The 14,476-nt window shown below is 34.8% G+C and overlaps 1 protein-coding gene across 1 annotated transcript in view; it reads right to left on the reverse strand.

Moving 5' to 3' along the window:
* Window positions 1–12,651, reverse strand: part of LOC104492372 (CUB and sushi domain-containing protein 3-like) — a gene marked incomplete at both ends in the record, with an annotated part of 61,463 nt that extends 48,812 nt beyond the window's left edge. Inside the window, 2 exons of the mRNA XM_010134925.1 lie at window positions 10,560–10,733; window positions 12,457–12,651. Coding sequence (XP_010133227.1) covers window positions 10,560–10,733; window positions 12,457–12,651 — 369 coding nt within the window. The remainder of the gene's footprint in view (window positions 1–10,559; window positions 10,734–12,456) is intronic.
* Window positions 12,652–14,476: the final 1,825 nt, after the last annotated feature.

Raw genomic sequence — 14,476 nt, forward strand, 5'->3', positions numbered from 1 at the left:
ATAAATGATCTGGATGATGGGATTGAACATACTCTCGCCAAGTTTGCTGATGACACCAAAATGGGTATGGGTATTGAAGTGGCCCTGTTCAGGACGGAGAGCCCTATCACACAGAGACTTCAACAGGCTGGAGGAGTGGGCTATCAAGAAGTGTATGAAGTTTAACAAAGACAAGCGCAAGGTCTTGCACCTGGGAAGGAATAACCAATTAGCCCAGCACAGGCTAGTATGTGTGTGGCTGGGGAGCAGACTAGCTGAAAGGGACCTGGGGGTCTGTTGGACAGCAAGTTAACATGGGTGTTAGGGCAACACTACAGCAACAAACACAAATCATATCTTGGGCTGCATGTGCAGGGGAATTACTAGCAGATAGAGACAATCATCCTGCTTCCCCAGTACTTGTCAGGCTGCACCTGGAGTACAGTTTCCATTCTTGTCTCCACCGCCAAACAAAGATGCAGGCAGACTGGAGAGGGTCCAAAGGAGGGCCATGAAAATATTCAAAAGGCAGGAGAGCCTACCATATGAGGAAAGGCTGAAGGTGTTAGTCCCTGAAGAAGACAATGCTCAGGGGGCATCTCATCACAGTATTCCAGTATTTAAAGGGTGGCCACGAAGAAGTCAGAAGCTCTCTCTCTTCACAAGGAGTCACATGGAGAGGGCCAGAGACAGTGGGTACAAGCTGCACTGTGAGAGGATTCTTCTTAACATAAGAAAGAGCTTTATTTACAGTAAGAACAAACTCACAGGAACAAAATCCCCAGGGATGTGATGGAGTCCCCATTAGTGGAAGTTTTCTAGATGTGACTGGACAGGGTGCTAGATAGTCCCATCTCAGCTCCATTTCTCATGAAAGGTTGAACCAGATGATCTGTTGAGCTTCCTTCCAACTTGGGCTGTTCTATTATTCTACTGCTTCTAATCCCTCTGCTTTGATTATTTCCTCCCACTCTGTATAACACAGTTACATCTTCAGAGTACTAACTATATTGCATGGTTAACTGAGAACTAATCACTATTAATAAAGAAGTGTCTATCTTTTAAATGGTAGAGCATATCCCTGTGTAAAAAAGTCTGAACATATGAAGAATAACAAAACTATAGTTCTATCATAACAGAATTCTAGACCAACCTATTTTGACACTTAAGAAATTAAACATAATTTTAAAATAGGATATGCCAGACTTGTGACACATTTTTCATCACTATTTTTAAAACAAATAAAAATCATTTGCGATTGGTAGGATTTGTCTCCAGTTTTCACTCTGCTTTCCAGGGGAAGTTTTGTCTGACTTAGAGATATAAAAAAAATTCAAACCAAACATTACTCCCCTTCCCCCCAAAAACAACCCAAACAAAAAACACAACTATGGGTTCAGCCCTATTTGTTTCATTTTCAAAATACCATCTGTCATGTAGGTGCATGTGGCAAGCAGTTCAGTCTGTTTGCTACTGGAAGTGTATGTAATGGTATATGTACTTCCTGTTTAGAGGACCTCTGAGAACATTACCAAAATTTCCACTAATTCTTGTAGCTGAATAAATTCCCCAGGCTGCAATAAAGTCAGAGACTCATTAATATTTTCCAGAAGTTTTTTTCTTTGTTTGTTTTATTTTCCCACTCTATTTCACACATCCGCAGAGATGGTCTCCCTCAGAGGAAATAAAGATCTTTCACTACAATAGTTGCTATCACTACTTTAATACCAAGAAAAAAAGGATGAGGAAGGAAAAAAAAAAAAACCCGCACAAACCCCAGATTAACAAAAAACTCACCACCATCCACATCCATATATAGAAGAGTAATAGAAGAGTAATTATTACTTAATTTCTCTTCCATTCTATTCTGGTTTTGTTGTATTTCTTCTAAAAGCAACTTGTTTATTTTTCTCATCTCTGTTAGAATTTTACTCTTGTGTCATTTTTTCTCTTAATATATCTGTGAGGGAAGAGTTCTGAAGTGTTCATTATGCGTTAAAGTTATACTCACATTCGTTACTGCATATCCTGGTAGATTCACGACAAACTCTGCTGTTGTTTTTCAGGACTTCCATTTAAAGTCTTATGTTAAGGGATTTGTGACAAATGAAGACATTAATTTCCACTTATTATCACTCTGGAAAGAATTTTTGAGGTGCCATTCAGTAGCCCTTGATGTTTTTCTTTGTGTTTGCATATAGATAGATAGATAGATGCATATATATAGTGAGTTTAGGGTTTTGAAGGGTTTTTGTGAAAAGTTGTCAAAGTTTTCGTATTACTGATGGGTAGTGTGAGAAAAATAAACATTACACATGTATAATTTTCTGAGAAGCTGCCTTTGTTTCTGATTGAGACATACTTATTGTGCAATGGCGTCAAAGATCAACTCTATTCCTTCATTTTATCTCACAGCTGTATCCCTAAAATCTTTTTCCACCCATATGCTTGTATTATATATATTATCTCCCATGTAATTGAAGTCAGTTTTGTCACACTGGTATAAACAAGAAGTAATATACGATTTCATGACTTGAAAAGACAGTGAAAAGTCATAAAGGAACATAATTTTAGGTCTGTTCACTTTTGAGAAATTTGCCATATTTACCCCAATTGGATCATTATGAAAGAGGAACATTTTAGTCGTGAAATTTGGTATAATGAAACTGAATAAAATGAAAAAACTGATTGTTCTAACAACTACCCTTCATTCAGTATAACCATAAGGTGTGGCTAAGTGTCTTCTGCAATGAGATAGCTGAGTTATTCCTCCTGAATGTAATCCAGATGCAAAACTGCTCAGGAGCTAAGCTCTGCAGGTAGAATGGTTTCACTGGGGACTGAAATACTGCAAACTGGGCATCATATTGAGAGAGCTCTCTGCAAATACAAACAAAATCTGCCAGAAGTACTATGGCACAAAACTGTAAACAGATGCTAAAAAAAAGGAATTAGAAAGCAAAGGACTGCTGAGAAAGAAGTAAGACTACTTCTGGGAAAACAAAGGTTCAAATATTGAGCAACAAATTGTCTCCTGAGGTTTTTTTTTTTATTTGTCTTGTTTGCCAGGAAATTTATTTTGCAAATAGAGGAGAAGGCATTTCAGAATTACTGATTCTATTACCTATTTATACTTCTGTTTAAACAGACAATAAGTCATTAAAAACTTACTTATCACAGATAAAAGGCTTAATAATGCCGGTGGAATATAAGGAATATAAATTTTTATCCACAATGTAATATTTTGATTCTAAGACCATCTACAAGCAAATATAAAATTGTTCTTATTACCTTGGAAGGAAAGCAAAAATTTAAAAATATTCATATAGTATTTGTGGGAAATAGAGGAAGTGGTTCAAGCAGTATGATCAATGACGTCCTTCTGATCTGCATTTATGAGTTGGGTTTGTGCTTTGGCAGGGTTTTGGTAGCATTTAAAGGGCCTACTGGCATGGATCTTGTCACAAGCTTTGAGAAGCTCCCCTGGCTCCAAGCCACACCCACCTCTGGCCAAGGCCAAGCAAATCAGTGTTCCTGCAGTAACAGATATAAGACGGGAAAGAATTGTTGGGTGTGTTCTCTTGTTTCAGGGGTTCTTTTGTTTTGGAGAGGAGTGGGACATGAGAGAGAAAACCATATGGATGTCAAAGTCAGTGAGGAAAGGAGGAAGGCATGCCCAAGCAGCACTACTCCTTTGGCCCATGGTGAGATGGCAGGCTGAGCCTTTGCTGCTCTTAGAGAGCAACAGTGGAGCAGAATCCATCCTATGTCCCATGGAGTACCCCACACTGGAGCAGGTGACTGGTCCTGAAGAAGGCTGTGACTCTGAAGGAAGCCTGTGCCACACTGGTTGGAGAAGTTATTGCAGGACTCCCATGGGAGTCGCATTCAAGCAGGGGAGGACTGTGAGGAGTTTCACCCCTGAGGAGGAAGGACCGGAAGAAACAAATTGGATGAACAGACTGCAAACCCCATTCCCTACCCTCTGTGCTTCTGTGGGAGATGAGGAGAAGCTGAGCCTGGGGAGAAAGGGAGGGGGGTGGGGAAGGTGTTTTCGAGATCCATTTGTGTTTCTCACTGTCCTACTCTGATTCAACTGGTAAACCGGTAGTGATTTTGTTGTTTAAATTAAATTTATTTTGTTTCTCCCGAGTCGAGACTGTCTTTCCCTCTGACCAACTAATCTGCGAGTGCCCTGCCTGACTTTGTCTCACCCCTTGAGGCTTTTGTTGTATTTTGTCCTCCTCATCCCACCAGGGGGGAATAGGAGTGAACGAGAGGCTGCGTGGTGTTTAGTGCCAGCTGGGTTGGCTTAAAGAGGGACAGTTTATCAGAATGAATGAGAGGGAAAAAAAAGTACATGGTACTTTGCCAAATACAAACACATAACAAATAGAGCATTTACTGTACTGCATTAAGAATGGGGTTATGGATAGAAGAAAAGCTAAAATAAAATTAACAAATGTTAAGCAAAATTTCCATTCAATGATTTGCATCAATTAGATTATCATAATTGGGGTGATGGGGTGGTGGTGGTGCAGATAATTCTTACACTCTAGGAGTAAATAGCTGACTTCACATGAGGTTAGGATCTAAACTATTTTAGACTAAGCTATTCTAGGCTGTTTTCAGGATAGTTGTGTTCATTGTCAATGTCTTTATTTTAGTGCTGCATCATAAGACTGCATGTAGTTCATCTTTTCTATGATACCGATACAAAAGACCTATAAGGCAGTTCTATGAATCTACTTGAGGCCTCTTAATATAATGTGCAATATATAATACTGAATCAAAAGATGTTCTTTTATAAAAACAATGAGTGATTGCTACAAAGAAAAGATTAAATGTGAAGGTTTTGCTGAAAAGCAGACTTGGGGGGGGGAAATAAACACTCTAATATTCTCCATTTCTGAGAAGAAAAACTACATGAAATATGATAAAGATACAAAATTACTCAAAAAGTAGGAATGAAGGATATTAATAACGTGTGAGCATCAAATAAATTACAGAATTTGACACTAAATCTAGCTCTAGCAATGAAGAATGAGCATAATTTATCGTCTGAACCTTTAAAAGCTCAGCTGCAAATGATGCTTCTTTTCTGCAGGTTAATTTTTCTGATGCAAAAGTAAGAATAAACGAATACAGAATCTTTACATTAAGTGGCAAAAATGTGACTATGTTTGTTTAAGTTGTCAATAATATAAAACATGAGCATGGTAGTGAAAGAAATCTACATATCAATATACTACTGAAAAAAAAGATTTAGGTTATTATTCAACAAAGTTAATTAATCTGTCAAGACAACCTCAGCTGAAGAGGGAAGTATTTGCTAGAATTTCTTTCTTCTCTACAGCGCTGGCATTTTGTCTGAGGCTTTTTTTTTTTTTAACGTCTTTCTGTACACAAACAATATCTTGTATAAAATCACAGTATTGAAACGACACTGGCCCAGCCCTGGACAAAAGTGGGTTTGGGGTCTTTCTCCTGATAGTTTCAGAAGATCCTACCTTGCCAGCAGCTTGAACTGTGCTAAAACTGTTCAGGATGAATGGTTATACTCCTTTGAATCTTTTTAAATCCATGTCCTTCAGAGGGAAGTTGTCTGCTGAATTCCTTGAAATGTCTGAATAATTCTTTAAAAGTGAAACATAATATACCTCATTTGAAAGTCTATTTGTTATTATTATGCAGCAGTATTGAAGAAAAAAGATGTTTAAAGACAGTGAAGAGGAATAAGTTAGCTGCTTGGATGTCTTTCCAAAAGATTTAAAGATGAAAATAATGGCAGAAAGGCTACAATTCACAGAATAGATAGCCACAGAAACCTTTCAGTGATCAAAATCTGATTGGGAAAATATAGATACTGTGTTCCTTTGTGCTTATCTGACAAAAATTTAAAGGTACATTCACTCCCGAGTATGCATACCTTCCTCTCACATAAAAGAAATGAAAGATAACTTTTCATCTCTACTGCTCTACCTTGCTCTTCCAAATATATAAATCACATGTAATGTCAATATATATTTTTCAGTTCCTGATTTAATTGATCCACAACATACATAAGTTTAATATCTTCTCATACCTTCTAATTTGATTATTTAAATTCCCCACCGGTGTTTTGATTTGCTAATGCACACCCATCTTATAAACTAGTCCCATGAAAAAAAAAATTCATTCCTTATCACATTATCTTTCAGTTATGAATTGACTGGAGCTGCTAAATGGCAGATCCTTACCTGTTCCACACACCTCTCCACAGCACTGTTAGATTCATGCACTGCATATTCCTCACCATCAGCTTATACGTAGTTGCCCTGTGCCAGCTGGTGTGTCTGCTATTCGTTTTACCCATTGACAGCATAGCTCTGTACAGCACCACTAGATAACTGTTTTTCTCATATGTCATCATATTTTCTCTGTGAGGAGCAGGCTGTCACCAATGACTCATTAATGTTTGGAATTAGTATTTTTGTAGGAAAAAAAGGATGAGAAGGTTGAGTAAAACTGTGGTAAAAATTCCTTGGCTAACAAGTCACGTGTGTCTACATTAGCAATTTGGTTCAGATCCTTCTTGTAACTATGAAATGTGCTGAGTAGCTATGCTATCAACAAATCATCTTCCTTTCGGAGGAATCACATCGAGAAGCTCAACTCTAGATGCACAAAACAGGTGTTCTATCTCTTTTTTGAAGGTGTCAAAATTATTGCAGGTCCTTTTGACAACTTAGAACCATATGAGTAATGATGACATTTAGCCCAGAGGACTAGACCAGCTAGATACTGTCCAAGGAAAATTCTCTGAACCATATGTAATGCAGACAAAGAGAATTCAGAATGAACTATCTGTCTCATGTCTACAACTTCCTGCTGGATTCTTTGTTAATGCAGACAAATGATTAAACAGTTAAGAAAAAGTTTAAAAATGGTGCCAGTGAAGAAAGAGAAAAAAATTTGTGTGGCAGAAACCTTAGGAAAAGGTTGGGAAATTTTATTCATCATTCACATATCAGTTAAAAAATCTGAAAGTAATATGGAGTTAACAGAGTAGACCCTACTATTTCTGCCCTGGGAAATGCTCGGTTTAATAAAAAGCTGATTACAGACATTAACATAAATAAATAATCCTCCAAACTTTTTTATAGATGTGAAAACATGTTTTAATCATCGTTGTTACTCATGTCAGTAAATTAGATCAAATAAAATCAATGTAATAAAAAATAAAATAATATAAATGTCACATTTTCATAGAGAAACAGAACAATTAATTTCTTCATTGAATATTTAAATGTTTTTCTCTGAGGAAAGTTTATAAAAAGCATACAGATTTGTCAGTCTCTTTTTATGAATAAGATGTTCAATACAAATCTATTCTGATTCTGAATATTTCTCCAGGATTTATTACATATACTTTACCCCAGAAACTGTTTTAATGTTTTCAGTATAGAAAAAGATTGAGCATAATAAATTGCCAGACTCAGTCTGTAACCTTGGAGAAAAAACACTCATAGTTTTTGTCTTTGACTGTGATTTTAATTGAAAAGACTTACGTGATTCTTTTTTTTGCTTATTTTTTCACTATAAAATCTTGTATGTATCATGTATTTATATTTAAAACTTAAACAACAGAATTATTTCAGGAGCTATCTGTACTTGTGCTTTGCTTATTTTTTTTCAGTTTGAAAAAATTGGTTTCTTCTCACCAGGTATGGGTAAAAAGAATGCTAATCTGGAACTCAATTTCCCTCTATATTCAATGAAAGATCAAACTAAGATAATTACATGAATATGATACTCACACAGTACTTCACTGTTGTTTAGGGTGATGTTCAGAAAGGAGAGCAGTTGTGTTAAATGTCCTAATTCTCTTTGCCATTTACTGTGTCCTAAGACTGAGTAGCTCTAAAGTACTATATTTCTCATTGTAGTAAAAGAAGCAGAAATAGAAAGTCAAAAGAGCTGTAAAAACTATCAACATATTCTGATACAGTTGTCATTAAAATAATGCACTACTGTCCATAATGCCATGGAATTTCATTTGTGTTATAATACAATTTGGATTTTAGTAAATATTTGTGGTGATTTAAAGCTTATCTATGTTCTAATTCTCTTCTATATCTAATTAGGTTCAACAATAACTAGTTTTAGGTTCTCTTGCTGATACTTATAGTCTTATTTATTCCACCTTCTGTAAATTTTTCAAACTACACATAACTGGAATGAAAATTGAGTTTTCTAACACGATTAAACAAAATGCAAGTAGCACTTTTCAAAAAATAACTGTATTTTTAAACAAAACACTTAATAAAGGTTATTATTTTGTCCTGTATGATTTCTTTAGTGTCACCTAAGCGTACTCCTAAGGGCATCTTCAATGCTTAAAATAGAAATACACTGGTAGCCATTTGAGTCCAAGCATAACTGCATTTTTTAACAAGCAATAGTGGAAAAGCTCTACGGTAAATGATAAAAATGTTTCACGGCTGTGAGCAGAAGAGCTTTAGACGTAGAAAGTGAAATTTAAGTATTGTCTCACTGTTTTTCAGTGATTGAAAACAAACACCAGAATTTATTCATAAGCTGCACAAAAATGTATTTCTCAGCTCATTACTGTAGATCTCTGCAGATCTTCCTGCTGTATTTTATTTCCTTTCTCCCACATTCTACCATTTCTTTAATTTCCTGCATTTCTTCCATCTTCCGACATTTTTTCTCAACCTTCTTAAACAAATTTCTGTCTTCTGATTTGTCATAAGCTGAACCCATCCCTCTATCTTAAGTCTCAAATTATTTGTTGAAGAATCAAGGATTGAACTGAGTTAGTCTGAATCTTTCTACAAAGCTCATTCCTGCACCATGATGTAAGCACAGCGGTGTTGCTGCAAGAGCAATTATGGTAGCCATCACTCTCTCCCTTTATAAATTTGATTCATCATTAGCTTTTCTACTACATTCTATTTCTGTAAGTAAAACTTCTATTCATGCACTCTTCAGCAATTTGCCATCATTAAAGCTTTGAAGATAATACATGTGAAGACTTAGTGTAGCCCTACTAGTCTGATATGAAAGGTATTCTTCTAGATTACCGTTCTTCTCTCTATCACAGAGTTGTTTTAATATATTTTCTTAACTGTGTATTGTTACTGGACATTATAGTATATGAACTTAATAATAACCAGTTTCACCTGAGAACTAAAAAATTTTTTGTTGCAGCTGAAAATTGATTACTTCAGGGTCTTCTTTTACATTTCAAGTGAAGCTTATGCAACCTATTACTACTATTAAACTCATATTACACTTTTATTTCCACAGGCAAATGTAGGAGAAATTCAATTCATTCCGTGTGGATCTTCACTTCGCGTAAACTTATTTTGGCAAATTCTTAAATGCAAGTATTTTTCTGAAGTCTTATTCATATATAGCAGATAGTTTGGCTGATTTTATATTAATAGTTCTGTGACAAAAATTTTTACATTTCTCCAAACTTCAATAGTTGTAAACTTTGTAGGCAAACCAGTAAAAATAATAATAATAAAAAAGATTATACACATAATATGTTGCCCCAAAATTTAGATTTTAGAAACAGTTTGTCTTAACATTTCTGACAACTTAGAAGAAAAAGAAAATCTACATGAAGATCATTCTTTTTTTCCCCTCCTTTGCTAAATGGTTTTCATATTAAAAGTGAAACATAAAGTCTGTCTCTTTCTCCTGATCTACATGTTAGGAAACATTCCAGCTTCAGACTTTTAACTTGCTAAGCAACACTTCTGTTCATTCATGAGTCATCCAAATTAAGCTTAAGTGAAGATTTGCACCAAAGAACATTATATTACAGAAGAAATATTATTTGGGATGGAGAATAGTCTAAAAAGGTAAATGGCAATCTGCACAAAGAGCTATTGTAATAAATCCCTGCATTTTATGTATATACTAGTTTAAATTCTTCCAAAAGTCTCAGTTTATGGATATTCTTTTATATTCTGATGCCTCCACAAATGACAAGGTACATGACTTTCATATTGTGTTCTAAAATTAGACCACTATCATAGCTTTGGTTTGAGTGGAAACTAAAATATTAATTGCATATAGAGATAAAAATCAATGACTCTACATTTATCACAATAAGACAGATCAAGATACACATGACAATAATGAAGCAAAAAGAAGCCCTGAAATTGTTTCCCTGAAATCACACATCCATTTTATTCACAAACAGTTCAGGGACAGGAGTCTGACTATTTTAAATAAGTAAGTGAAGATGCCTAAACATGCACAACTAAAGAGTGTCAGATTCTATAAATTGTGGCTGGATAGCAATTTTCTCTCAGAAATAAGGTTGTAATGGTCCAGAAAGTTAATGCAAACTTTTTTATTATTATTATTATTATTTCTGTATCTTTTTCAATGTACAGATTAATTCTATAACATAACCACTGAGAACCCAGCCACAAACGTTTTTAAAACGGAGAACTCTCTGCAGTGTCTGTGCTGAGAGAAGCAGACAAGCTGATTCGCTTTGCTTACTTTTGTCTCTAAAGAGAAAGAAAATAGGCAAGCCACGGTAGTAGCATCCATACCTAAACATCTGGTCTCAATTCCACTCCAGAGTCCAGAAGACAGACATTCCCTCACTGCAGAGCCAACTAGCATGTATCCTGAGTCACAAGTAAATATAGCTGTAGATCCGTATGTGATTTGAGTTCCAATCTTATTCCCATTTGGAGGTGTAGGAAGCTCTCCACAAGAAATAACTTTATGGCAAAACAAAAACAGAACACAAATGTATAGCTGAGTTTCACAAACACACATACAGTAATACTTATCAACCAGTCAAACAGATAAATAAATTTCACAGCTTGAAGTATTTTGCTCTGTAGAAAAAACAGATTCAAAACTCAGCATACAAAGACTGTTACTTCCCCAGAAATAATACATAGGAAAGAGGGGGGATGACCAATTAAAATTGCCCCCGTGAAATTAACTCCCCCCACCAATCAGAATATTATTAAAGGCAATTTAATCATCTTTGTCTTATCAATTATTTTTTATTACTATTGGAATATCATAACTGTTGCCATTTTAAAAATTACCTTTATGTTTCTTTGGGAAGATGTGATTTTTTTCTTCTAGTTAATTATGGAATTGTTGCCCTAGCATTCACACAATACATTTTTATAACGAGTGAAAGATGTGCATGGAATTCCTTGCTATTTATTTATAATTCAAAGCATCTTTTAATTCAAAATCATAATTCTTCTTTAATAATTTTCTTTTAGGAATTAGTAAAAATAACTTTATTATTAGTAAACAAGATGGTGGATTATTGAAAGGTGAAAGCAGCTAGTGCACTTCATGCTAAAAAAAAAAAGTGGTAATAGTGCAAACAAAAGTTCCCAAAACATAGTGAAAAATGTTTGTCTTTCAAAGAAAAAAGGGTTATGAATACATACATACAGTTTATAAAATATCTATATACAGAGAGAGGTGGATATGGACATATCCACATTTTAATACTAGCAGAAGTAAAATTGTGCAATTCACTTTCAGAAGTCTTCTGAATTATAAATGAAATTTCCAGTAGGTTATTAGAGAACTTAAAATTAAGGTTAACTTCCAATATAATTATTCTGTCTTTAGAATTCCATTTTTCATTTTCTCTTTTAATTAGTCTCAATAAATTCTAAATACATTCTAACCCGCAGTTATGTGGCTTATCTACACGTTTTTTTCTGCTTTTTAGATACGCGTGGGCTTATACACATACATGCCAATAAACCCTTTAGATGCACATACCAAAACAAAAGTCATATCCCATCCTATCAGAGTGTTAGGTCATGTGGTCTTTCAGAAAGAGGAAGAATTTTGGGGCTTCAAAGTATACCCCGAACCTCCCAATTTTGCAAAACAGATGCCTGAATTTAAATACGTAAAGAAACCTTTTTTTTCACAGGGTAGGGGTAGGGGTAGGGAGGTGTAACTTCAGCCACATATTTATCTTGTTAAAGTATCTAAATTTTCATTACTTATTTTTTAGAGAAATAGCTATTGCCAGTTATCGGGATACCAGCTTATGGTGGAAATGATGTGGTCTTGCACACTATCTGGTAACCAGCTGAAAGCAGAGATTATTTTATTTATGAAGTGTGCAAACAGGATACAAAGTTTTCGCATTTTTCTAGACTATACACCATTACTGACCTAGAAAAATATATATGAAAATATTCTTTATTATTTATTCTTTATAGATTTAGGGAGCTCTAAAATCCAGAAGTGAGATTACAAGTATTTCTTTGTCACTAAACTTAATGGATTGTATTTGTAAATAATAACCTTTAGGATACCCAGGAATTCCAGCCAGGAAACATTTTTCTAATTAGCTGATTCCAATATTTGATCAGTTAATTTCTAATTCAGCCAAACAAAATATTTTTATCTGAAGTCTGTAGAGCAGATGCAGATACAAGATGTACTCACTTTGGCAGTAAGGCCGCTCGTTTCTCCAACTCCAGGTACCATTAGCAAGACACTCGATAGATGCTGGTCCCAGACCATAATACCCCGGATCACAGCTGAAGACTACTTTTGTTTTATACTCATAATGTGATCCATTCACTATTCTCCATCTTCCATGTTCCAGTGTAAAAGAATTGATGCTTGGACATGTAACAACTTCCAAAATAACAAAACCACAGTTATTTTTGCCTTAGTGCAGGCAAATTGGAAAAATCTGTACCATTATTAACTCATAAATATATTTTAAACACAGTGATATAGTATTTGAAGAGTAAGGCTGTATTTGAAATCGCCTGTGGTTAGCAGGTAAAAGCTCTTTCATTTAATCAATAATGACCAATGGTGCAGTCAGAGCAGTGACTGTGCATGCAGAGCTATGTGTATATGTAGAATATATACCATGGTTGAATTCACCATAGATTGACAGTCATGGAACTCCTGTGACACTTTACTTCAGACATCAGAATCTTTACTAAAATGTTAGCCACAATTAAATATAGAAATTAATTTTCTAGCCTGGTAAATTCTGTGAGATCTTAAAGACTCATTTGGAGAGGTTGCACATTGGTGACAGATGAAATAAAATAATCCAAGTTGTTTTTTTAGCACCTATACATTTTTATCTCCTGTCTTGATTCTGTGTGTTCTTCCTCCAGAAACCAAACAAAAATGTTCTACAGCTCTAATCTAATAGAAAAAGGTGTAGGATTACCATCTAAATGGTAATTGATCATGGGCAGAATATTAATAATAAGCAGCAGTTTCAAACATGTATCCTAGAGTACCAGAAATATCTCAATTCTGGATACTAAATAGGGTTTGTTAAGAGTGTATGAACTATGCAGCTCTCACTGAAGAGCTGACTTTTGCATAAACTTCTGCAACCATTAATTTTGATTTACCTGTAAATTAATTATCAGTTTGAATGTATATCTCTAGTATATTTCTTCTGCCATCACAGAATGTTTCAACATGTATCTCAGATATATATATTTCAAGTATTTATTTCACAATAATTTAATACCAGCAATTTTCATAGTTTCAAGTAACCTGAAGCTGAAAGTTTAAGTAATGTAAGATTATATAAATAACCTTGTATAAATAAGTGAAATGTACAGCCAGGTTCTTACTGGAGAGTTTTTATATGTTACTTACCTACACAACGAGGTGTTTTATTGTGATTGCTCCAGGTACCATCTGGCTGGCAAACTGCAGTAGTAAGTTCCTTGGCTGATAGTCTGTATCCATCATTGCAAAAATAAGTAACGCGTGTCCCAACTAAGTAATCTGTAGTTAATATCCCACCATTTAATGGAGCTTTAGGAATTCCACAAGATATTGCTGAGTAAAGAGAAAGACAGTTGTTGTGTATCTTCTCCACTGTAAGCTTCCACTAATCTCAGGGTTTACGCACTGTAACATCAACAGAACTATATTCATAAAATTTACTTTTTAACTCATTATGGTGTGTTTTAAGCCTAGAAAGAAATTCCCTTATAGTTTCATGGAATTAAATCTCACAAACTTTGTGTCTTTTGATGGTATAGGTTAAAAACAAGAACAACGGTTCATAGCTCTTGCAGCTATCCATTCAAAATGTAGAAGATAATCAAAGAAGAAGGAATAGAGAATATCTAGAAAAAATAGGAACAGCATGGTTGAATGAGTAAAGCATGAGTCTGAGACATTAGGAATCAGGATTATACTTCAGGTTTCTTCAGTCAGATATACTGTGTGACCTCTGGCAAAGCACTAAAATTAACTTCCAACATTCTATTTTTCCTTCTGCAAAACATAAAAAACCCACCCTTTGTAAAATATTCAAAAGCGACAAATGAAAGTGTAAGTCTTTTTTTCTTTTTTTTTTTTTTTTTTTAGATTAATTCAGCAGAAAGAAAGAACCAAGAGAAGATTTGGCTCTGAATAATGCTCTGTCTGTTTTGGAAATAAAATCATGTCCTGGGTTCAACATGGAGGAACC

Source organism: Buceros rhinoceros, unplaced genomic scaffold, assembly GCF_000710305.1.
Source record: "Buceros rhinoceros silvestris isolate BGI_N320 unplaced genomic scaffold, ASM71030v1 scaffold4024, whole genome shotgun sequence".
Classification (NCBI taxonomy): Eukaryota; Metazoa; Chordata; class Aves; order Bucerotiformes; family Bucerotidae; genus Buceros; species Buceros rhinoceros.